Below are 27,478 nucleotides of genomic sequence, written 5' to 3' on the forward strand. Positions count from 1 at the left end.
AATACTTTTCTATTGTAAAATACTTGACTAATTTTCACCGGTAGATGGCAGCACATTTTTTGGAATGCGTGGGGGGGGGGAAATTTAGTCAAAAGGGAAATTTTGCTGGGAGAAGTTACCATCACGTTCTTTATACATTTCTCTCGGCAAATTTTCTCGCTTTATTTTTCCTCTTTTCGATTTTTACCTTTTAAATTTTTAATCTTATGCTTAATTTTATTAATTTTACAAAAGGCACTTCTCAGGACCAAATAACATTGATCGCAATGGAGGATCTTCCTAATAATTACCAGTAGTGTATTTACAGGGGGGCGGAGCGGGCTATAGCTCAGGGCGGAAAATTCGGAGGGGCGGCGAATTTCGGAACATGGAAAGTGGGGAGAGAAAAACTTTTTTTAAATTCACGTTTCATAAACGTGTGGAAGTGTTATGTGTCATTTCTATAGTAAATAATATATAATTATTAAACCATATATTGTTTATTTTTTGTTTTTTCTCCACGCAGACTGTCGTTCAAGTAAAAAATTATGTGATTGTCTAACCTTCCTATTTACAGTGTTATACACCACCTTCCTAAATAGTATTGTCACAATTAAAGGTGGGAGGGTGAGTAAACGTCCAGTGAAGCAAAGCAGCACTCATGTCTAGTTACTGAAGATATTGTGAAAAAGACGAGTTCTGCCAACATCCCCTTAAGAAGGGGGGGGGGTATCTTCTTTAGAGGGCTGTCTATGTAGGGGGGTGTTTGTACCAACACCTTCTAGAGCAGAAAGCCTCCTCCTGAGATTCGTGGCGTCATCGAGATCCGTCCTCGAGAAACCCATCTTCCCTGCCCTGTAAGAACGTTTTTCAGCAGTACCACATATTATAACGGCCATGTTATATATTTGACCCACGTTACTGTTATATTTTTTCTAGATGTCATAGAAAAAGAGGTCGAATTAGTAAAGAATTGAGCACTCGCGAATAGAAGAGTTTATACTTATAATTTAACATTATTTATAAATTTGATTATTCAGACCTGTGGAATTGAAATTTTAGAAAATTGTCTGAAAACTGATGAACATGCGAAGTTTCGTGATGCATTTTTGGTCACTGATTTTAAACGGGGCTCATTTTTGAACATCATGTAAAAAGTTTTCGCAAAAATTTATTTCGGTATAACAGCAGAAAATCTGTAAAATATGTATTATTCTAACCTTTTAAATACTAAATTAACTTTTCAAAGAATTTTTTACATAATCTATACCACCGAGGGCTCAGTGTGAACTCCCAGGTAAATCTGAGAAAAATAATTGTTAATATTTTTTAATAATAAAAATCAGTCAGTAACTTTGATGAATAAATAACAAATAGGCCTACGGGGCTTCGCCATAGAAATTATGTTCCGGAAAGGGCTCCTTGGGTCAAGAAAGGTTGAGAACCGCTGATCTATACTATTACTGTATTGTTCCGGATAATTTTCCACAAGACTTCGATGTTGCAAAACAAGAAGCGGTTCGACGGACAAACACAGATTTATTTACAGAACAGCAATTTACACGTATTTACAACGTAATCAAAGAGCTAACAACTTTCTCACAAAGTTTAAACACAACTGACTTCAGCAGTAGAGTCTGTCTATTCGAGTCCCTTTTAGCCTGTCTAGCCTCTCTGAGTCTCCATCTTGTGAGTGCCACGGTATTTATAACCCGGATAGAAACTTCGAGAAAGGAAACTGTGAAATAGAATTTTGTGGATCCACAAAATTCTATTTCACAGTTTCCTAGTCGGCGGTGCTACCGTATGGAGGGACGGGACTTTCTAGATTTTTCTCTACACGCCCTGCCAGTTCTCTGCCAATCGCATGTGTCTGCGCTCAGACTGAAACCGGTATCATCGATATTTCTATCGAAGAAATCACGCCATCTATCGTCGAAAGTTCGTAACAATATTTTTTTATTCTATAGCTTTCAATATTAAAAGTAGCATAGGACAAAGAACAAAAATGGAAGGAACAAAAACAGTTTAATTACTATAGTTTGTTTCAGGTTAACTTTGCAGTGGAGAGAAAGGTAGAGAGTGTATTCCTTCGCCGCAAAATATAGTTCCCATACATCGGAGGTTTATGATGATCATTTATATAGAATATTTCAAATTTTTTTATGATTTTAAAAAATATACTGAAAAAATACCGTTTTGAACCAATGTATATTCGTTTAAAATTTTTAAATTAGAAAAATATTGGTTACCATTATCAAAAATCCATGGCGAGCTCAAGAACATTTTGGCGCGATTTCCAAGAAATTTTCCCCGCCAATATCACTGCCGTGCTTTTTTTTTTTTTGATTGCTCAGTTATATATATATATTATATCGTCATTTTGTTGAATTTTTTCCGATACAATTTTTCATTCAGTTTTGCATGTAGTTATAGGCCTACACACCCAGACGAATATTCAATCAGGTTTTTTTTTCTCGCGAAAATAACCTCCAACGAATTCAGATATTCACTCACAGATTACAGGAAGTGTCCCTCTTTCACGACAGCGCCGATACCGTTGTGAGGCTCTCTTTATGGGGGTAGGTTACGGTTCCAGACCCCCCCCCCCCTCTCTTTTTTTAATATCTATTTCTTGCCGTGTTCGTAGGATAGGGGTGGTTTCTGAATTCCAATAGCCGATAGCGGAGGGTGTTGACATGAGTAATGTCTCTTTTCACCACACCAACTTCCTCCCCCACAGCAGAGGCTGCTCCTCCAGATGACCCTTCAGTGTCTCTCCAGATAAATATAAATAAGCAAGAGAGAGAGAGACCCACAATGGTTTAGGCTTGCAGTGTATTTTTTTCTTCTGTGACGGTTGTATCTTGCTTTTCACCAGAGATAGACACGCTAAAACGTTCTCCGTTCTTTTTGGCAATAATGCATAAAGCACGTTATTGAAAAAGAATAGGAATTTCGGATTGCAGGTGGCCTGATGGAACACATGTTGGAGCAACAACAATTAATAAGATAGTTCTACAACGTCAAGTGAGGATTCCATAGAATGGGAATCCGTGAAAAATGACTAAAACTGTAGTGATAATAAGTGGCATCGACGTATATGCGTTCGGGTGGATGAGCGACGGAAATTTCGGCAAGAAAAGTGAGTAAAAGAATTCTAAATTTTGCCTTATCATTTTTATTATTATTATTTGGGGCTATTCCCAAATTCAAACGTCAAAACCGGTTAATAAGAGTTACTAAGATACTTTTCAATAAAAAAAAATGATTTCAAAAACCGCAACTTTGATTTCTCAAAGTATCGAGAATGATTTTTTTTTCATTAGCTAATTTTTTGTTACTAACTGACTGCAATTTTTTCTACAAGCATTACGTTACACGTAAAAAATATTTTTTTCTGCGAGATTGGCGAGAATCAGCCATACCTTACCAAGGCCGCGCATCGATACATAGGTTAAGAGGCTTTCGTTGCCATAACAACGAGTGATGCGGTTCCCTCGTAGCTTCCTCTTCACTGCAAAGTTAACCTGAAACGGACTATAAGAATTTCCTTGTTTCCAAGTATTTACTGAGATATTTGAATTCAAAAATCGGAGGAAAGTTGGGGGGGGGGAAGTCAGCAAAAACTAACGGACAATGAATTTTTGAATTCAGATATCTCTGTGAATATTGCACTTAGAAACGTGAAAATTTCTTCGTTGGCATCAGAAGAGACAGGGCAACAACTTTTTAATTCGATTTTTGGGCACAAGTGCTCCATATAAAAAGTCATTTTTTTCCATTTTATTTTAATAAGTATACAATCTCTTGAAACATGAATGACGTAGCTGAACTTCCTGACTTCGCACATTTACATTTCGCAAGTATGACTTTCATATCTGTCACCGTTTTCTTGCTATTCCCCATTTGAAAACCGTCAGGCAATTGTGAGACACTCTGTACATTCAAGTAATGCAAGCACATTCAAATCACACGAGTGCACAAACCACTAGCGGGCCCCATCGAGAATTTTAATCGGTCCACGAAAAATTTTTGAAAAAGCATTTCATTATTTCAAAATACACTTTAGGACGCACGGTTAAAGATGATATGTGTAGAATAGAAAAATGTAATGCATTATTAATTTTGTTGCTGGACTATAACCAAGTACGCACAAAGTATCTTGGTAAAAGTATCTGAGATAATTTCATATGCGAATGTATGATATGCAGCATACATTGGAATTAAAGAATTAAATTTATCAGTGTTTTTCATCGATGTGTAGACACCTGCAGGCCGGAGGTTGGGCAACCCCCCCCCCCCCCTTATATGGCAATCTTTATGGATGGGAATAGAATACGAATACAGGACAGAAAAGTAAAATTTAGGTGCAACTATATACAGTACCATTTTTAGTTTTTGTTTATGATTTATTAGTAGTCATTGAGGGGGAGGGGGGGGGGGGTAAAAGAGTTAGACTGAAATAGGAGGGGGCGGCAAAATTTGTATAGCCCACAGGCGGAAAAAACATAAATACGGCCCTGGTAATTACTGTTATAAAGTAATCAGAAATGTCGAGGAGAGAAAAACCGTTGTTTTTAGAGTAAAAGATGTGACAAACAAAGAAACCGCTATGGTAAGTACCAAGGTTGCTAGAATATATAACGTAGGGTAAGTACTGTATAGCCTTTCCGTTATACCAGGGGTCTTCAACGTGTGGTCCGCTGATCATTTTCTGAAAATGATTGAAAACATTGAAAAACGATTTATTCCAGAGAATTAATTGAAGGAATAATTTCGAAATCAATGAAAAAAGTAATTTCCGAATTTATGCAAGAAGAAATAAATACTGTAATTTCGGAATTTATAAAAGAAATAACTCTAGAATAAATGAAAGAAATAATTCTAGGAATGAATGAAAGAAATCTAAAATTTAGTTAAGAAATTATTCCAAAACTAATCGAAAATTCAGAATTAACGATAGAGATAATTCCAAAATTGATGAGAATCCTGATTTATTAGAATAAATAATTCCAGAATCGATTCAGAAATGATGAACTTCCTATGTGAAGCTCAAGACAATCACCCACATGATTGAAACACTTCTGACACCATGGAGAAGTGATCAGCCCAGTTTCCCAAACTTTAAATTTTTTCCTCCTTGTCAACCAATACCTTCTGAGGGGGTGATGAAATGGTCCAGAGGAGCGAAGGCTGTAACGAGATGCCTTTGAATTTCCCTATAGATTAATGATTCAAAACTCATCTCGCCTATTCTTGTGGGGGAGGGGGGGGGCATGATGGTCCGTAATCACCGGATTTATTACATTTACGGTAACTTACACAAAAAATGTATAGGTTACCCCCATATCTTCCAGCTGGGATCTTTAGCGCCCCATCCCCACACAGTAAATTTGTTCTGTGAAAAATATAAAAAGTTAAAAGAATCATCCCGAGCTCAGTCAGACCCGTAATTGTCTGGGGGAACGCAATGACGTCAATTCATATATTATATATATACCATATGCCTACGGCTGGGATCTCAGGGCCGCAACCACGGCCCCCACATGGGCAGGGCTGACAGGGCTCTAGCTCTGGGGCCCTAGACAATTCTCATAATTTTTTGCTTTTTCCCGCTATAAATTGACTATAGAAGGACCAGTGGAAAGTCTGACCGGGCGGGAGGGGGGGGGGGCTAAGAGATCCCAGCCTAGGGACCCTGCTCCAGGATGTGGGGGCCATGGCCACAACTAAGGGGGGGGCAGGTGGGTCTGGTGCCCCGGGCGCTGAATTCACCTTTTAACTGTTTCTTCTACATCGAGGGGCGCCAAAATGCCGGCCTGTCCCGGATGACAAAGTATCTAGTTGTGGTCCTGCTCGGGTGTACACCTCAGAAACCAACTTTTGGAAGGGCCCTGAGCATGGCCCCCCACGAGGTTGGGGGCTGACAGATCTCCAGCCCTGGGGCCCAGGAATATGGACGAGATGGCCTGGGACGCTTCTCAGTATTTTTCACGTTATAAAATCATCATATGAGGGCCCGTCAAAGATCCCAGCCTAGGGAGCCCTGCTCCATCAATCGTTAAATAATGATTCATTGATTGAAGATGGATTTAAGTGATTCATTGATTGAAGATGGATTTAAGTGATTCATGGATTTAATGCAGGAATCAAATGCATGGCTACTAGGATAAATACAACTAAACAGATAGCATGCGAGAAATAAAAAGCGTTCATTGCTAATTAGAGGAAAATTATTCACATATTTTTAACATTGCATGTTCACAAGAGTGTGAAGTTTCCACTTCAAGAATTCGCAAGACTTATTTAATCATATTTTTTTAGAAAAATAATTTAAACAGAGTCTCATCTACGTCCTATATATGACGTTTTCCTTTATAATTCCGCTCAGACCATGTTTGTTTAGAATCAGCGCTGTCGGTCGTGACGTCACACCAATGCTTCCCATTATGACTTCTGTATTTTTCGTCTTTTTACCCCCCGAACAGGGGATGGTCACAAGGCATAGAACCCTGTATAATTGAAGAAGTAAAAAAGATATGGCTTCGGCATTGATAAATAAGATATTCTTTCCATCTACTTGTAAGTTGCAATGTTATTTCTGCTCGTCATTTCCTCACGGGGTTCTTTCCAGGAAGCAGTTTCGCTAATATGATACTTTTCCCTCCGAATCGCGAACAAAAAAATTAACCGGGTATTAGAGTAATTTCACTTGTAATTCTTCGCGTCGGGACTTCTACTCACCTCGTAACTGCTCATGCACCTCGTAAACATTCCTCTTGGGCAATGGAATATAGTTCAAGGGAGCGGTAGAAGGTATGGTTTTAGTGTAAGATCCTATGGGCTGACTTGAGTCAGGGGGCGATGGGAATAAAACTTTTCTATTTTCTAAAGAAGGGAGCGATGGAACAAAAATAGAACAAAGGTCTCTTTCAAATGCTGGAATCGTGCCCCCCCCCTCCCCGGTCAGACTTTTCACGGGCCCCTTCTGTAGTTAATTTATAGCGTGAAAAAGCAAAAAATGATAACTGTTCTGGCCCCAGGGTTGTCTGAATTATGAATCGTTTTTTTGTTATAGTTCTGCTGCCATCTGACTTCTATGTTTTAAAGTGAAAATAGCAAATACCTAAATTTTCATGCTATGTTGGTTATAATGTAATTAGAAACAGCTATAGTAATGCCTTTTGGTGGCGTGTTACAAATTTTTTCTTTGGTGAGAAAAACGTTTGAACAAGAGTCTAACGTTTGATGTCTCACTTGCCAAACATAAAAATTGCCAACACATAGCCAAAAAATATAATGCTATGGCTGTTAAAAATTGAAAATGACGAACAAAACAACATTCTTAGATCAAGCCGGCAGAAAAAATGGCATTATCAACCAGGAAGCAAAGCACCAACCGGCTAGAAAGGCAATTGCCAAAGAAAGAAGGGATTGTACAGGGTGATCCAAAAGTCATACAACCCATTCTAATATATTTTTAAAATTCTATCAAGAAATAAACTATATAGTTTGAATACGACAATATTTGTGGATACAAGAACAAAGTTAGTTTGAAAAGGTTACTACGTGTATTCAAATTGTGAGCCTTTTGCATGAATGCAAGTGGACATTATCTTTGCCAAGATTCTGGCCACTTCTCAGGGGACTTACCTTTCCAATCTTTGATGGAATGTTGCTTTTTAGTCAATCAGTGAAATAGGGATTATTCTTGCGCATTTGTCTTCAGGTGTCCCCACAAGACAAATGGTCTGGTGATCTTGGTGACCGCAATCCTTTTGAAATAAGACAGTCATAGAAAAATGTGTGCAGTAATCCATTGTCTCATTAGACGCATTGCAGACTGCTCAATTCTTTTGCAAAAAGCACAAACTTTCATTTCCATCCAACGGTGCGATGAATTACAAGATCATATCCATTTACAGTTCCCGATCCACCATTCCTTAAAAAAAAATGAACCTACACTTTCCTACAGTGTGAAATTGAACACCACACACAGATTTTGATTGAATGCAGAGGCTTTTCATGATAGATGTGCAGATTTTCGGTACACCAAATTCTGAGATTTGATCTGATCTGGAGCTTTCATATGCGGAACAACTCTAACATGACAGGGTTAAACTTTAATTTCTTCAGTTTTTTTTTTTTAGTTTTTTCCTGTAGTTACGCATTTCACGGTGGCTCAGTAGAGATGGACGCCCATTTCATCTTGCGGTCTTCAACATTTCCAGTTTCTCGAAAATGGAACACCATGTTGTCTTATTGGGCACAGAAACATTTTTGAATTCACTTTTGAGCACCTCAACAATAAGATGAAAAATTTAGTTCAATCATAAAAATTCTTTACATCTAGAAAAACCATCTTGATCACACAACAAAAAAAAAGAGCCACTGAGAGTATCAGTGCACATGAGAAATGAAAAAAAAACTTTCCATCTTGAGGGCTCGACGAGAGTCGAGAGGGGTCTTGGGGTGCCATCAAGAGAAAACACCCAAGACCACTCTTTCCTTCTCTTGGGCGGGCCTCAAAGAAAGCCAAAGATGGGGGCTGTGGGTGCAGGGCCCAACTCCATCCCGCTCAATAGGCCAGGGCTGGCCCCTGTCACTGAAGGCAAACTATAAAGGGGCCATACAGAGGGACTGTATGGCCCCTTTCTTATGTCATAGGCAAAACATACGTTTACAATCAGTAGAATTTGAGAAATTAATTTTTTTATATCAGGTTGCATGACCAGGGCCGTCATTTCAACTTTTTTCAGGGGGGGGGGGACAAAACACATATACTCAATGTATGTATGTACGTATATATTTGTATGTATATATATATATATACCATTATTAGTGTATTTTCAAAAGCCCCCCCCCCTTCCCAAATGAGGGGCCTGTGTGTAACTTTGGCCTTTCCTCCTTTTTTTGGCAATGTGTCATGCTTTCGATGCCTTTCTTGCAAAGAAGAAAAGATCACCGAAAAAAAGGATTATACTAGAACTGTTATAATAAAAATGTGACTATAAAAACTAACAAAGACCATAACAATAACAAACAAAACAATATTGTTTGACTAAATTAGGGATCAAGATTAAAAATGAAATATCCTAGACCAGATAGGGCATTGAGATGAAAAATTAAGCAACATATTATAAAATGAACGTGACTATAAATAAAAGCGTGATTCTGAACTGTGGGATAAAATAAAAGAAACTGAAACTCTCTTTTCAGGTTTTTGTCATAAATGGTCTCTGAGTTCAATAAAAATGCAATTGTGGAATTAAAATTCCAGGTATAACAACTGGTTGCAAAAAATTAATAAAAGTAGAAAAATTAAACGTGACCTGAGAGAAAACGACATCCGAAACAAGATATTCAGACAAGAAAAACCAGAAGGTAACATATTGGGAAAATAGTATATATAGGATGAGACGAACAGAGAAGAAAATAACTTCAACAAATTTAATTGATTCAAATGTTGCACTCTTCAACACAAAAGCCTATTATATATATTACTAGTGACCTCTAGGGGTGACTTCACCATTAGACGATGACAGCACTGGCCAACAGTAAAAAAGGAAATGGCAAACCCTAGAAGCTGAGAGAAATAACCAATAGAGAAAAACAAGCCAATGGAAGAAAAGTCCTAACAGGCTAGGAAGGAAATTGCTAATTTAAAATAGGGATTATACTATAGCCGTACCTTTTTAAGGGGTTTATTCAAGTATTACGTCAGCTTCGATAGGGGAGGGGGGGTGGTTTCTGATTTGATGACGAGGGGGGGGGGGAAGGGGTTTGAATGAGGTTTACATCATCAACAACCCTTTTTGAAGATATGAAATATTCTTAATTGCATCTTATTCTGTGCGCCGAAAACCGAAAAAACCTTTTGATAGTTATTGGGCACCTGAACTAACATTCTATTGATAAGTCCCCTACAGATCCACTTTGATGATCACTAAATGTTTCACGGATCCTTCAAGTGCTCTGGAAATATTTCCGGGCTGCTTAAGTGCTCTGGAACTGTGCCACGAATCACTTAAGTAATCTGAGAATGTGCCGTGGGTAACTTGAGTGATATAGAACCGCACTGGGGCCCACTTAAGAGCTCTAAAACTATGCCACATGTCACTCAAGGGATCTCTAAATGTGTCACGAGCCACTTAAATGCTCTGGAGTTGTGCCACGGGTCATTTAAGTTATCTGTAAATGTGCTTCTTAGTTCATTTTTACAAAATTAGGTTTGGGGGGGGGGGGGGGCAAGCCAAATCAGATAACCTTCAGGGCCACATTTGAGAAATTTCTTACCCTTCAAATAGCATTGGAATTAACAGAAATCGATTATAATAACATATATTATTATACATATTTTCTTTCGAAATTTCTTTTTTCTTTAAATATTTTTTGCATTTAAAAAAAAAATTTTGTTTTGTCTGGAAGGGTGGGAAAGGCACACAAGCCTTCTATCCTCAGAGATGCCATTGACGCCCGGACGCGTAAAAATTTTCACGCGTCCTTTCCTAGCTCTTAAGAAGAAGAAAAAAGTAGCGAAAACCTCAACTTTTTCGCTTTCTTTTTTTCTTCATTTTACCATGTATCATGATCGCACGACCTTGAAAAAGTGGTTTTACTCTTTTGTACACTACTGTATTGATATACTCGCGGGTTGTTTAAGAATAAAGATGAGGGATATCTAGTTGCTTCCCTAATGAGGGGCCGTGTAGTTGTTAAATTTTAAAGTTTTTATTCTTGTGCAGATTTTCTCCCTTCCTGTCAAACATACCGGAAATTACTGTAACTTTTGTAGCTACCTGCCGGCATTCAAAGACAGCGTCTATATGGTGTAAATTCGCCTTGGTCCTACAATATTGTGAATGCACATTTTTTTAAAAAAATCGTAAAGGATCGGAACACCCATTGAAATTGTAATACTTTCCTGAGATCGTGGGAAAAAAACTGAATCTGTAAAAACTCGACCTTGAATATTCACAGTTTTGTCATCTAGCTGTTATGTGGTGCTCACCGTTTTGCATTGCGAAAATCACGGGTGTGAATGCAGAATCTGCTTTTGAAGGGGCTCAAGGATTTAATTCTTCACAAAGTTCGGGTCACTAACACTCAAATAATTTTAAATCAACAGATAGTATAAAAGATATTAGTTTATTCCAATATTTTAATTCCCTACAAAAAATATTTTAAATTTTTTTTTGTGGGGGGGGGGGAAAGAAGAGGCTCCTTATAATCCCCCCCAAATTTTGCTTTTGGTAGAAATCCAAGTTTGGAACCCGCGATTGCACAATGGTAATTGGCTAAAAATGTGATTTCTAAGGTTTTCGAATTTTGAGTTTGCTATTCCTTTGAAAAACTTTTGGTTGCCACGGCGATCACAGACCTACAACACAAATATGTATACATTAAATTTCAAATGCATGGATTACCAGTTTGGACGATAGATGCAGGGTCACAACTGGGAGGGGGTGGGAGGGACAGGCTGATCTTGTGTCCCAGGCTCTGGACTAGACGGGTGGGCACCAAATTCACCCTTTATAACTGCTTCTTTTCTACATTACATGGGTGTGCAAAAATGTGTGCTTGCCCCGTTTGAGAAAGTAATCCTAGTAATCAACTGGTAATCCTAGTTACGGCACTAGATAGATGGCACCACCTACTGAACACAAAACACTCCAAATGCTGGGCACACACACATAAGCACTGTTAAGTTTCTCCAACAGAAATCTGACATATCTCCCATATTCAGGTGTGAAAATATGTGGCAGTTAAATGGCGACAGATCAGAGTGGTGAACCATCAGGGAGGGAAAATAAAATCATTTTACCAGGAAATCGCCTCGCAAGGATTTATATGAATAGGGAATCGGAAGATAAGTGTCTGAGAGAGGAGAGAGAATCTAATTTGCTTTAAATTTGATCAGAAGATATTTTGAAAGTACTAAGATTTTTTTAACGAAATGTAAAACCAATCAGAAGGGATTGATTTATTAGTAAATATATAAATGTGTGCTTCCAACTGTTAATTAAAGTGGATCCTGCTTATAACGTTTTTCAAAAAACTGTCATAAAAAAATTTTATAAACAGGAAAACACTTTAAACGGGAAATCTTAATGAGAATTACTTATTGTTAGGACCACGAAAATAAGTTGTACTAAGCAGAAAAAATGTTCTAAATGGAAGAAGAGTTATAAGCGGGATTAGTTGTATATTTATTTCAGATTTATTACATGTGCGGAATTCTATACATTAAATTCTCAGTGCTAATGAGCTTCTTTGCAAGCTTTTCCTACCAGTAGACAATGAAAGTGAATGAACCTTTGGATCAGGGTTGGCAGGTTTTTGATGCATGTCAGTTTTTGACAGTTTAAACCTCACATCAAAAACCTCAAATACTGCTTTTCAACATATAAATTCCCATTGAAAATACGCACATTGATTGCATTTAATGCTTAAAGTGACTATGCAATACATGATGTGTGATTTTAAAAAAATCTTTCCCCCCTCTACATAATTATTTTGGAAAATTACATACATGTATATATAGGCCTACTTGTAAAATATAGAATTTGAGTAGAGCATAGCATAAAAACTACAGAAGGATATGTAATGTATTCAAGATAATTTCAACCTTCTAAAATTTCTTCAACTGTTTATATATATGAATATATATAAAGTATATATTTGCATATCAACATCTGCTCTACTCTTTTTTTTTTACAACAGATACATGTTTTAAAAACTTCTTTCATGCTATATATAATATTGATTTCTGTTATTATATTATCTAGACAATCCCAGATATTTAAAACAATATTCTTATTGTATATAACATTAGAATATATATATATCCAGCAATCAAAATACTCTATAAATTATCTTAAAATAATTTTTCCCCTGAAAAATTAATTAGTTCATTATTAGCCAAAATTTTTCATTGTTACCACTGTTTCTATTCTTGGGTTATATTCCAGTGGTATATTTTTAAATGATAAAAGCGTTTTGCGTTTTTTTTTCCTTAAAAAAAATCATAAATGTAGCCGGAATATACATATTTTTTATATAAAGTATCTTAGTTACTTAAGTTATATCACAATATCAAAATTGCCAATTCTTACCACATTTTCTAACCTTGGGCTACACATTCTGACATTCTATTTTTAGAAAATTCATGAATGGGGATTGCATCACAGATCTAAATGTAGTGGTGTATTGTCTCACAGGCTTTTCTTTTTCTTTTTCCTTCACCAAGAAGCATCAACAGTAGTGACTACATTATCATGCTAGGGGCACACACACACAGATGGTCTTATAATCCAATAAAGACACCATCTGCCCTTAGAGGACCAAGACCAGTGTACTAGAGAAAGGTCCAACTTTGCTATTTGTTGTTTGAATTGTAAAGTAGTGAGGATTAATATGGAAACCAATTTCAGAAATGTCATTTGATATTTTTTTGTTTAGTGAAACCAATTTCTAAGAAATCCTAAATGTTTAGTCTATTATTAGTTTAAAATAAAATGAATCGTTGTGGAAGGCCTCAGCATATAGCCTGGCAAAATTTTGATAAAGTAGAGAAAAATGGAACGATATATGCAAAATGCATTAATTGTGGAGTTATGCTATGTAATCGTGTGGACAGGATGAAGAGCCATATTGCTCAGTGTATAGGAAGGGGCAATGGATGTACAAAAAGCACCTACATCTACAGAGTCCACTGCTTCACAGCCTGTTATTTTGTTGGAATCAGCAGAACCTGAAATTTTCACTCAAAAAAAGAAACAAAAAATTGATAACTTCATTGTGAGATCAAATTCTGCTACAACTAAAAAAATTGATTTATTAGTGGCAAAGAGTTTTTTATGCCAATAATATTCCATTCAGCATTTTTGAACATTCAAGTTTCAAAGATCTAGTTTCTGCTTTGCGACCTGGTTATAATACCCCAAGTAGAAAAGCTTTGCCTCAGTCATTGCTTGATGAAGTTACAAGAGAGGTTGAGAAAACTGCAAAAGACAATCTCAGTGGAAAAGCTGTAACTTTAATTGAAGATGGATGGAACAATATTTATAACGATCCAGTCATAGCTACATTCTGAAGGTAAATCATATTTTCTTGAAACTGTTGAGTGTGGTGCTATTATGAAAAATGCAGATTACCACAAGTAAATAATTGACAATTCATTTTTCCATTGACAATTCGTTTGGCCCATGATAAATATTCTTGTGAAGTAAAGGCAGTTGTAACTGATAATGTGAAAGTAATGGAGAAAGCCAGGCAACTTTTGCTTAATGAGATTGACCAAAATTTAATAGAATATGGGTGCTCTTCTCATTGGCTCAACTTACTCGGACAAGATCTAACACCTGAAGCTGGGCTCAAATAGGTGGTTAAAATACAAAAATACTTTAGAAACCATTATTTGCCTTCGGGATGGCTTAATGAACATATGGTGTCAATAAAACCCCAATTACCTGGTGATACTCGATGGAAGAGTACACTTGTCTTGAAACATTTTTACACAATAGGCCATTTTTTCAGAAAATAGTGAAAGATCACGAAAATGACATTCACAAAGGAATTGTTCTTTTAATCAACAATTATAATTTATACAAACAGTGTAAAGATCTTTCATTCCAACTCAAGCCAATAAGTGTTGCATGGGATATTCTTCAAACAGATACAGCTACAATAGCTGACTCATGCCGTGTTTGGCTAAGCCTTCTCAAAGAAAGCGCTCTTCAGCCTCATATTGAAAAAATACAAAACAGGATGGACCAGATTCTGAGACCATTTTATTATTTGGCATATACTTTGCACCCAAAATATAAAGGTGAAGGACTGACTGATGTGCAAAGTGATTTGGCTCGCACATGGGCAACAGAGAAAATTAACGGTTGTCTGCCATTGCTAATTTCATATGAAGCGGAAGAAACTCCCTTTCTACCTTCGTATTTCAGTGCAGCAGGAAGAATGAAAAACCCTGTGATTTGGTGGAAAGGACTTTCTAAATGTAATGCTTTTTTCAGCCAAGACTGCATCTGAACTCATAAAACTAGCCATGCTTTTGATGTCCAGTCCCGCCAGCTCAGCCTCCATTGAAAGAGTATTTTCTAACTTTGGATTTGTCCATTCAAAACTTAGAAATCGTTTAGGTGTAGAAAAATGTGCAAAATTAGTTACATGTTATCGGTTGCTACATGGTGGAAATGAACCATACTATTAATTATATATCTATTCTAGACATTTTGTACCGCAAATTCAAAATCGCAAATTATAATTAATATTTTGTTTCAATTTTAATAAATTAGTATTTGAAAGAGAAACATTGTAATATCAAAGTGTCTCATCATTAAATTATATGCCTATTCTATTCGAAAACATCCCAAAGCATTCATTTAGGTTTTTGACAGTTTTTCACAGTTTAAACCAGTTTTTGACACTTGTCACATCAAAAACCCAACCCTGCTTTGGATGAACACATGTTTTTAGCAATGAATTATACTTGATTCACAGATACCTTCTCCTCCTACCCAGAACATGGCCTGCCGCTTTGTCTCAATGACGAAATATAAACAGGTGATCAAAGACCTGGGGCATGCTGGAAAAAATTCAGAGATACCAGTGAATTATGGGGACATAATTTTTTTCAAAATAAATTTTTTTTTGAGAGAGACCCACTTTCACCCAAAAAAACCCCAGGTCAGGTAAATTAGAGTACAGCGGCATCTCTGTATCCCCTCCTCCCACGTACGTTTCTGATCCGACCAATATGTGTTAAGAGGAGGGGGGGGTTAGAGTTTCGCTGAAAAGGGGGAGAGGGGGGTCAAAAATGGCTAAAAATTTGCTTACATAATACTTAAATGGCCCCTAATAAATGAATTGAAGGCTAAGATTCCGTAAGCTGCATTGTGCCAAATTCTGCGATTTCCAATTTTGCCAAGGTTTTTGGCCCTTGGTGACACAGAAATTTTTGTTCGCCAAACATCTTGATCATCATGAAAATCAAGATGGTCGACAAAAAAATAAAAGTGACGGTTCTTTTTTGACAAGCTAGAGCATCACAAGGAGGAATTCTGGTACTATAGAAGAAAGTATTGACTACAGGATTCACAGACAAATTACATTTGGATTTTGTGTTCCCATTCCAGCAAATAAAACGTTAACTGAATTTCTTGGTGCAATCGCTGCGGCATATTTTAGGCAAGCATTTAACCATACTAGTGGCACATTTCGGCAAGAAACAATAGTTTTTTTTGCCTCTCCTACTTCCATCAAAAACAAGCTTTCTTTCATCTGACTTACTGAAGAATGCTCATCCATGAAAAATTGAAAAATTCACGAGCAAAAGATGTGTGATGACAAACAGGTTTTTCACCCATCACTCAATGATGACCAACACCATAAAAACAACGCTGGTGACAATAAGAAATGAAAATGATGCTGAATAAGATAGATAAGAATGGCATGTTGACTTAAAAAATCCGAAGAATTTTTGCCTGAAAATTGAATCTATTTATTTCTTGTATTGCATGATACGATAGATATTAGTTTCATTGCTGAATACGCTGAAACAAAAATATTTTAAATTTTTAATGATTTTTAAATCGTTAATTTCAGTGAATGTTAGGAAGTGTCTCCAAAAAGCGATATGTACATCAGCCGTTAGGAGCTCTTACAGTAAGTTTTTGAGTGAAAATGTGTTGATATTTATTCTATCATTTACTTTTGTCTTGAAATTCTTATTAATTTGTGAGCAATCATGATTTTTAGATTTTTCATTATACAAATTTATAAAGTAAAATGGAATACATGTGAATTAAAATCAGTATTCATGAATACTTAATTTGATCCATGAACGATGTCACTCTCAGCTATGTATATAAAGGTTTTTAACAGTTGGCTGATGTAAAGAGATATACTTTGGAAAGAGAAAATTCAACTGCCCCTGCGAGGAATCGAACCCATGTCCTTTCACTTTCTGGGTGAATGCCCTAGACCAGTGGTTCTCAACCTGGGGGCCATATGGCCCCCTTGCAGTCCTGGGATATTCTAGGGGGGCCACGGAAGATAATCAAAAGAAAGGTGATCCACGACAGGTGGTGAAGGGAGTCATAGAGAGCTGTGAAGAGAAAAAGCTTTAAAAGTGAAACATGGTTGAAAGATATTACCACTTTCAGAATTCATCAGATCCGTCCATAAAATCGGGCATTTTAACCCTTGGGTCTATGTGGGCATGACCAAAGCCTCCTAGATACTACAAGCCTGAAACATGTTTTCGTGACGTCACAACCCGGGTCCTACCGCGTACACGCTTCACATTTAAAACACGCTACCAACATTTATTTTTTGGCAATTAGAAAGAAAAATTGATGATTTTTTTATTGCAATTATTACCTAGTATGGTATACGGAAAACACTGAATGTTAAATTAATGAATAATAAAATTATAAAAAGAGATAATTTAAAAATTATTAAAAAAATATGGGTTTCACAAATTCTCTGCCAACACATATTTCTAAGTGTTTTTTTTTTTTGCTCCCAAGAAAATATTTTTGAAAAATCAGGCAATATATTTATTTGACTTTTCATTTTTTTATTTATATGACATTCGAATTTGTATTTAAAATAAAAGGATACACAGGCAATGTACAAAAATAAAAACAACCATGTCATTAAAATATTTTTTATTCACTGAGCTACATTCACATTATCAATTCTAATTCAAAGGGAAATTAGTTGCTGCTCTAAACATAAAATTTTTGTAAATATTCAAATTTATTAATCTATGAGGGGAACTTCGAAAACACATTTCAAAATCCTGATGGGATTTCACATTATGAAAAGTCTCTTGTTGTGCACTTATTTATAAAATTTCCATAAAATAAATTTTAGTTTCTAACTTTAAATGGTGAATTGTGAACACTTAGAAATAAATATTCAACTAAAATTCCGAAAATAAAATGTTAACATGGGATCAATGTTTTTTTTAAATGTTAAGTTTCAAAATTAAAAAGTATCTCCTGAAAAATGCAAAACATTTTTTTCATGTCTACTCAAAATGCACAGACACTTTTTTTTGAAAATACTCCAAATTTAAAAAATAAATTATTCAATGCAATATTACAATTGTTTTATAGAAGCAAGTTTCTTTTAATCGAAGAGTTCTTTTATGAGGAGTCATTACTTTAAACATGGTAAAAACTATACTCTAGTAGAAATATTAAAAATACTATTTAACCATTGATTTATTCTAAATTTTTTACACATGTTCTTGATTATATGTGCTATCCTATGCTGGTATAAAGTTTTACATATCTTATAGATACTTAATTTTTTGTAAATTTTCAAAAACAAAAATTCATTAAAAACAGCTTGCGCTCATGATAAAATATAACAATGTAATTGAATAAAAATTGATTAAAAATAAGGAAACGTTAGTAAAGGAAACTTTTCAATTCATGAAATGAAGCAAAAGGTTGAGATTTTATTGACTCAATTTAAAATTAAATTTTAAAACTTAAATTTCAAATTCCAAAAATTTTTAGTTAAAATTAAATTTTAAATAAGATTGAGTCAATAAAATCTCAACATTTTGCTTTATTTCATAAATTGAACAGTTTCCTTTATTTTTAATCAATTGCATTGATGTCATGGTATTTTATCACGCATGCAAGCTGTTTTAATGTTGTTTTTTTGAAAATTCACAAAAAATTAAGTATCTAAGATATGTAAAATTTTATACCAGCATAAGATAGCACATACAATCAAAAACATGTGTAAAAAATTTGGAATAAATCTATGGTTAAATAGTATTTTTAATGATATTTCTATTAGAGCATAGTTTTCCACAATGTTACGAGACCCCTTAATTGAAGATTTGGTGTTAAAGTTATCATTTTTAGTTTTTATGTAATTATTCAGGAATACTTTAGATATTATTTTGATACAATCATGAGACTCTTACCTTGAATATTTTACCTTTGAATATTATACTGATGTCAAACTTTTAATTGAAGCTTTCTTATAAAATGTTCCAAGCTTAAAATAATTACACAAATTTTGGCCATTATCAAACCAACTAACTTTTCAATTTCAAGAAGTTCACAACTTCAGCACTTTTCGTGTTTAGATGTTTCACGTTTGAATTCTGTACCATACGTTAGGACACCTACTTTTTGTAGCAATACTTGAAGTAATATGCATGAGGTAGTATCAGTTTATTTGAATTCCTCCCAAAGCGATATGAAGCTGGATTGGTGAAATAAAATATTGATGTCCATAATATCATTTCTGAGTAATACCGGGCAGCTTTCATAAAACTCAGTTCCAACTATTCATGCAGAAAGGATAAATTCACTGATTTTACCATGAAGTACTCTGAGTTTTTTCCTAGGAACCACTCATAAGAAGACTCAGCTACAAGATGATTATCGAGCGAGGCAGTGACACTCTTTGAATTGCTTTTCATTGATTTCATATTTTTCCTCTGGTGACTTTCTTTTAATTGGTAACTTTGTCGTTCCTTTCTAAGTACGACGAGGGTTCCATTCAGTCTTTCACTTCCCCTTGCAGTTTGACCTACCGCTGCAAACACAGCAGCACCGAGACACCTAAAAGAAAGTTTAAAATATTATAGGTGTAGTATTTATAATATCCAGCATATAGGCAACAAAATTATTGAATTATAAAATATTCCGAATAGTGCAAGAATGCTTACACAGGGAAATGACTCACATTTAAATTTAATGGTTTAAAATTCAAGTTGAATTTGCAAACTATATTATTTATTTAAAAAGTAGCCTATCCCTTCATTAAATTTCATGTCGCTCAGCACATTAATATTTGTATTTTTAATTAATTATAGACCTGAGAAATGTGATTTACTCAATATTAAAAAAAAATGTTTATATATTAGATCTGAAAAATGTGCTCCCATGATTAAACAAGTGGATAAAAACTGCTCTCAATGCAGGAGGAAATAAAATTCCGACACGAAACAGCAGCGAACATATCTACTTTCAAATTAATTACGCAAAATAAAGTCAGAAAAAATAAATATTTCAAATGTATTGACTGAATTGTGTGTGTACAAATAGCTACATACTTTTTTTTCGCCTGTCGTCTGATGATTATCGAAGTTCTCGGCTCCTTTTTACAATTATTTAAACGAAATTTCTCCCGCTAATGTGTAACAACAAATAAAAAAGCAATAACAATAAGTAAATAATAAAATAAATATTAAAAACTTGAAGAATTTAAATTAAATATGACGATAAATGCACGTGGCGTGCTTCGTTAAAAACATCCAAAATAGCCACGCTAAGGACCCGGATTGTGACGTCACAACCTTGGCGAAGTGATACATTACGGCTTGTACTTCTAGGAGGCTTTGGCATGACCCTTGTCTTCATGTCTATAATGGAGGGAGGGGGACTTGCACTATATGGGATCTGGTACTATGATTTTCATGTGAAAGCTGTTATTTCCAGCTAAGTATGGAGGGCCGCCAGAGCAATGATTGATGTGTTGGGAGGGTCGATTTATCATGGAGGTTCGTTGGATCGTCCAGTATTTTACACAGACTGTTTTATACCATATAATTTGACTCCTGGGCGAGATGATTATCCATCATTTGAATCCATGCCTAGCCAGGATTCCAGAAATTGAACTAATTTATTAAAATTTCATTCATAATAAAAAAATAGAAAATATCTCACTCTTGGATGAGGGTGGAGGGGCCCCTAGATAGGACAGGGAGCCACGAGAAAAAAATGTGATCTATAGGGGGGCACGAGCTGAAAAAAGTTAAGAAACACTACCTTAGACCACTAGACTACAGAGGCAACGAATAAAGAATGAGCTCCAAGGAAAGATTGAGATATTCATTGCCTCTGTGGTCTAGGGCGTTCACCCGGAAAGTGAAAGGACGTGGGTTCGATTCTCCTCGGGAGCAGTTGAATTTTCTCTCTTTTCAAAATATATCTTCGCATCAGCCAGCTGTTAAAAACCTTTGTATGTTTCATTTGATTCCAGAACATTAAATTAAGGCCTTGCCAAACACGTCATGTAACAAAAAGCCATTGCAACATTCATTTACATAGAAAAATAAGTCTATAATATGTGATACCTCGCTTGTCTGCTGCTATGCTATGATTCAATATATTTTCTTTCCCCCCAATACTAGAAGCATATGTGTTTAAATTTTCACTTTTGGGTTTATCAGCTGGTTGGCTTCTTTCTTAATTTTTTTTTTTCAAACTAGGTTTTGCCAGAAACGTGAATGAACCCCTATTGGAATGCATGTTACAAAGCATTTTAGGGAAATGACACTTGCACATTCATGCTTCTGGCATGAGGGGGACGATATGTTATAGCAGGTGAGGCCAGAGCCATAACTAGGATTTTTCTCTTATTATGCTGCCCAGGGCAAACATAGTTTTGTAACCCCCCCCCCCCACCACCACCACCACCAAGTTAAAATTTGATTATTTTATAACGGTGTTCTTTGTTTCCACCTAAAATTTGCGGCCCTGGTCCAGTCTGGACCCTAATTCTGGTCCTGGGTGAGGCATGCAGACCTGCCAACTCTCCCGATTTAGGCGGGAGACTCCGGATTTGTTAAAATTTCTCTGGATTTTGGCAAAAAAATTAGATTTCACGTTGTCGTGGCGTCAATAATTACCGTCGTCGTTAGGGAAAACACCCGTAGAGGACAGCCGTAGTCATTTTCATCAAGCAGCCGTAAAAAAAGTCTTTGTGACCACATTTAAGCAACTGGCAAAGACTTCGTTTTCGTAGCGTTTATCGGCAATCATTTATCAGGGGCATGATTTTGGTTGCCGATGTTCCTGTATAATCGTTATTGTATTCCATTAACAGCCGTGTGGTAAACACGTTTTTTCGTCTGCAGCTTTGTAATTTGAATTTTTTTAAAACGTTTCTTCCGATTAAACATCTTCAGAATGAAAATATAAAACTTTAAGCTATATACAGCTAAATATAAAGCTTTTAAGAATTCATATACCCAAGATTATCAATCACTGATAGCATCCACGAAAGGAAACACATACTTTATTAACAGTATGTAGGTGTGATTTCTCTATTCTGCATGGAAAGACTGGCGTGGAATTATATTCTTCTCAGGGGCGATGCAGAACGTGCCTTGGGGGGGGGGGGAAGAATGTAATTTTGTCTTAATTTATTTAAAAAAAATTTTATGAATTTTTTTTTAATCGAGTCTATGAGTGTCGAGGGGGGGGGGGGTACCCCCCTCGGGAGAATCTCCGGATTTCTGGATTTCAAAAGTTGGCACATCTGGGCATGTGACTCCAAGATTGAATAGACATGTTTTTAAAATACATAACATTCAATGAGAGATGGTTACAGCATATGTACGGTAATATTTACATTAGAGCAGGGCTTGACAAATCCCAGGTCACCATGGCAACTATAAAATTGGGATTGACACCTAAAATTTTCTATATGTGATTGCTAAATCCAAGGATGATGCAAAATTTTCTGATTTTATTACAATATGTCTTTTAACATAAGAAGGAGTTATTAAGTCCCGTTTAGTACAGAAGGTGCTGAGTTTTTTATTCATGTGGACCAAAGCATGCTTGGTAAGAGTCTTTGTAAGAAATATGGTATATGAGTATCTGGGTTCCACAGATTGATATGATTTTATTGTGTTTATTTCGAGGTATCTCAATTTAAATCACATGATTTTTAAAAGAAAATCACTGATTTGAATCAGGTACTTTTGATATTTCAAACAATTTCGAATAATGTGATTTTTTTAACTTGTATGATGTAATAAAAGTAAAGTTTCATATTTTAATTATTTACACATTAATAAATAAATGAGATAATGAATAACAGAAAAGATATTTTTGTTTCTTTGGGTAAAGAGTTTTTCTCAGAAGATACGAAAATTTTAAAGAGAGGTTTCTAGGTAGGGTTTATTTCAAGAACTTTCTTTCCCATAAAGAAAGTGAAGTAGTTAAAGGGAGCATTATAACTGTATAGATGGAATTTTATTCATGGAATGGAATTTACTACAGGCTTTGTATAAGTAGGTACTATGTGTGGGAATAATTGTAACACAACATGATGAACAGAATATCTTTCATTGCTTGTAATGAACACTTTTTCATACAAGGTGGCTGTTTTTCAAAGAAAAGTTTGTGGTAGCGTAGTAATATTTTAAGATTTTTCTCCGGAATACTTGATTAAATTAATGAATGTTAGTTGCATAATATGATATGGATTTTTTTATCAAGTACAAAATTCAATACTGTAGTAAAAATTTAGTGTGCCAGCAAGATTTTTTTATAAGCAAGATCACTAGAGCTTAATATGGTCTATAAGTTGAAATAAAAACTATAAATGTTATGAAAACTATTTAATACCCCTTATAAGTCAGCTTTCCAAACTTGGAATTAAAATGAGTAAATAAAAAGAAAATCTGATGCAAATAAAAAAAACTAATTTATTTGCTTTTTTTGAAAAAAAAAATCATAATTTTTTTTATCAACCGTGGACTTAATAAAGGATAAAATAACAGAAATTTTATAACAATAATTTTCCTTTTATGCATAAATGTCTATTCCATGTGTGACTATGCATTTATTTTATTATTTATCAAGTTCAATAGTATATGAAAAATTGGTAAAATTTAATAATATTGTTCCAACATATTTTTAAAGACACAATACTTAAACCACTAACTGTTAAAATAAAAATTAGATTGTTTTATTCTACATAAGTTAATATTTTAAGATGAAAATTTAAAAATACATACATCTCATTTAAATTAAAAAATCTGATGTAATTTTTTATTTTATTTTTATCAACCCTGGTTTATTCAGAACTGTCATTTCAACTTTTTCAGGGGAGGGGGGCAAAGAACATATACTTAATGTATCCATTACCATTCCTAGTGTATTTTCTAAAGCTGGGGGGGGGGGGGGAAATGACCCCCCTACCCAGCTTTAGTTCAGGGGGGGTGTAAACTAGTTCTTAGTTTAGGGGGGGAGGAAATGACACCCCCCCCCCAAATGACGGGCCTGGGTTTATTTCATTGTATAATAAATTGATTCTGTTTAATACAGTGTTTTCCTAAGAAAATTAATTAGTTGAATATGTGCCATGATGATCCTCTCAACATGTTTTAATTTCATTATAGAAATAGTCAGTGATCGAGATCCTGATATGAGTGTGAGAAGTATGACGGACAGAGCAGCACAATTCCTTTTTTTTACAGAAATAATGAAAGGTTGGTGCGAGATAAAATTAAACAATTACTTTTTAAATGAATGAGCATAATTTTACGATTGTGCAGCATGCGTGCGTTTTGTTGTGTCACTCAATAGAAATAAATATTTAAGATAATTAAGTAATTATTATATCGATCATTCACTTTCCTATATGGCTCGAAATGTGATGTGGGCAGAGATTAACATCGAGATCCATGAAAAGTACAGCGCAAATGCAGCAAGTTATTGATAAATTTGTGAACTGGAGAGGGAGTTTATAGAAAGAGAAGGTGCTCTGACTGGCCTGGATCTTATGTGTTTGTTGGATATAATTTTTTACACATTCTCTTTCCTATGTATCGGTACAATAAGATAGATCATTATGAACATAAGCAGTGTGTCAGAGCTGTATGGGAGCAAGTCTGTTTAGGCATACCATTAATTTTTATTACAAAAAAAAAAAAGAAACTGCAACATTTGGCATCCTTATGAATCATTCACTAACCCTTACAGCAGCAATCTTGAGATGTCTCGTCTAACTTGATTCATTTTATTTTATCTAGAGATGAGAGGTTGGAATATTCTCAGAGAATGAGAACATAATCCTGGATGTAAAAATTGAGAACATTCATTTCTCTTTTAAATAATGAAAACAATTTTACTAATTTTGTATGTGTTAAATTATATAGGCCTACAAATACATAATATGTATTATGAAATATAATTCATAAACATTTAAAAGAAAAATTTTCGAATAATCACCTCATAATGGCTGCTTTTAGTTGGAATATTCTCTTGGTCATGGTGAGAGGTTTCAAAAGTTTTTATTACGGAGATTTTGAAGAATTAAACTTTTCAAAATTAGATAAATTTTCAGAAATAAGTTCAAAGCAAACAATTAAACCAAAGGAAGTCATTTTTATAATCACCTTCATTCTAAAAAAGATACAGGGAAAGCTATTATTTTCTTCAATGAACATGCACTCAAATTTTGTGTCACTCATATTTCTTTGACAGTTGTGCAATTCAGCCATTTCCTTGCTTTTGAAGTTTAATATCGTGGGCTGTACACTTCAATTTTCCCCGTCTTTCTATTGACAACTCCTTTCTGCTGTATATATGTATGAGGTTCTGAAAGCTCTTGAAGCAATTTCAGAACGCAAATTTTGCCAAATTCATTCCAATGCATGTTCTTTTCCACCATGCAACAGCACTGATGTTTTCTGCAGACATCCTATATAACACATCTTTCCAGAGTCTTATTTTTCTAGATATTTGGATTGTGCTAAAATAATTCTTCCCTTCAATAAAGTAGTTCTCAAACTTTTGCCACCTTTGGCTCCCTTGCCCAATCCATGATTCATCTGTGGCTCCCCAGAATAGTTTGCGGTAGATATTTCCTGGTATAAAAGAATCCCTTCAAAGCATAAATCAGCACAGAAATGAATATCTCCAGCTCACCACGGCACACACTTCGAGAAACACTACTCTATTGGCATACATTCCGCAGTTGCCAAGTACTGAATAAAATCCTGATCCATGCTCATCGTTGCTTAACCCTTTATCTGCTAATGCAGCGGTTCTTAACCGGAGCTCCGCATAGCCCTTGGCCCTCTGTGCAAACTTTTTAGGGCTCTGTGACTGCTTGTTGAGTATTAGAAAAAACAGTAAATTTGAAACCATGTTGTTATATAACCGGTTAGATGATTTGTTATTAATTGAAGAGCCAAAAAAACTGGTACAGGCATGCGTATGCAAATAAAGAGATATGGAACCAATCAGAGTACGGCACTGCGGTCGGCAACGCCTATATAACACAACAAGTGTCTGGCATAGTTGTTAGATCGGTTACTGCTGCTACAATGGCAGGTTATCGAGATTTAAGTGAGTTTGAACGTGGAGAGCGCATGAGAGATGGGACATAGCATCTCCGAGGTAGTGATGAAATTTGGATTTTTACGTACGACCATTTCACGAGTGTACCGTGAATATCGGGAATCCGGTAAAAAATTAAATCTGCGACATCGCTGCATCCGGAAAAAGATAATGCAAGAACAGGACCAACGACAACTGACAAGAATCATTAAACGTGACAGACATGCAACCCTTCCGCAAATTGCTGTAGATTTCAATGCTGGGCCATCAACAAGTGTCAGCGTGCGAACCATTCAACGAAACATCATCGATATGGGCTTTCGGAGCCGAAGGCCCATTCGTGTACTCTTGATGACTGCACGACACAAAGCTTTACGCCTCGCCTGGGCCCGACAACACCGACATTGGACTGTTGAGGACTGGAAACACGTTGCCTGGTCTGACGAGTCTCGGTTCCGATTGCTTCGAGCTGATGGACGTGTACGGGTATGGAGACAACCTCATGAATCCATGGACCCTACATGTCGCCAGGGGACTGTTCAAGCTGATGGAGGCTCTGTGATGGTATGGGGCGTGTGCAGTTGGTGTGATATGGGACCCCTGATACGTCTAGACACGACTCTGACAGGTGACAGGTACGTAAGCATCCTGTCTGATCACCTGCACCCATTCATGTCCATTGTGCATTCCGACGGACTTGGACAATTTCAGCAGGACAATGCGACACCCCACACGTCCAGAATTGCTACACAGTGGCTCCAGGAACACTCTTCTGACTTTAGACACTTCCGCTGGGCACCTAAATCCCCAGACATGAACATTATTGAACATATCTGGGATGCCTCGCAACATGCTGTTCAGAAGAGATCTCCACCCCCTCTTACTCCTACGGATTTATGGACAGCCCTGCAGGATTCATGGTGTCAATTACCTCCAACACTACTTTAGACATTAGTCGAGTCCATGCCATGTCGTGTTGCGGCACTTCTGCAGGCTCGTGGGGCCCTACACGATATTAGGCAGGTGTACCAGTTTTTTTGGCTCTTCTGTGTATAACAACATGGCAAGGAATCCAAGGTGTCATTTGACCCTACCTCGTTCCTTTTTCTTTACTCTATTCAATTTAAAACTATTGTGAATAATTACTCTAAACACACATTTTGAACAACTCTGTATCCTCTGAGAATGGAAGATATTTTTTGTATAGTTACTTTTGTTTGCAGGAAAATGTATATATTGTCCAAAATAATTGTCCAGAGCAGATAATATTATTTTACAATCACATTAGGTATTTATTCTTCGTATAACATAACTTTAAACATTACATGCAATCCATGTGTGTATTTTCAACAAGAATTTTTAGA

The 27,478-nt window shown here is 35.7% G+C and overlaps 1 protein-coding gene across 1 annotated transcript in view; it reads left to right on the forward strand.

Moving 5' to 3' along the window:
- The first annotated feature begins 6,405 nt into the window (after positions 1 to 6,405).
- ND-23 (NADH dehydrogenase (ubiquinone) 23 kDa subunit) overlaps positions 6,406 to 27,478 on the forward strand; it is a 56,997-nt gene continuing 35,924 nt past the window's right edge. The window contains exons 1-3 of the mRNA XM_089244307.1: positions 6,406 to 6,564; positions 16,600 to 16,659; positions 24,170 to 24,259. Of these exons, the coding sequence (XP_089100433.1) occupies positions 6,522 to 6,564; positions 16,600 to 16,659; positions 24,170 to 24,259 (193 nt within the window). The 5' untranslated portion in view covers positions 6,406 to 6,521. The remainder of the gene's footprint in view (positions 6,565 to 16,599; positions 16,660 to 24,169; positions 24,260 to 27,478) is intronic.

Source organism: Pholcus phalangioides, unplaced genomic scaffold, assembly GCF_987345545.1.
Source record: "Pholcus phalangioides strain wild (caught in Gottingen) unplaced genomic scaffold, Ppha-v1.0 ptg000015l_1, whole genome shotgun sequence".
NCBI lineage: Eukaryota > Metazoa > Arthropoda > Arachnida > Araneae > Pholcidae > Pholcus > Pholcus phalangioides.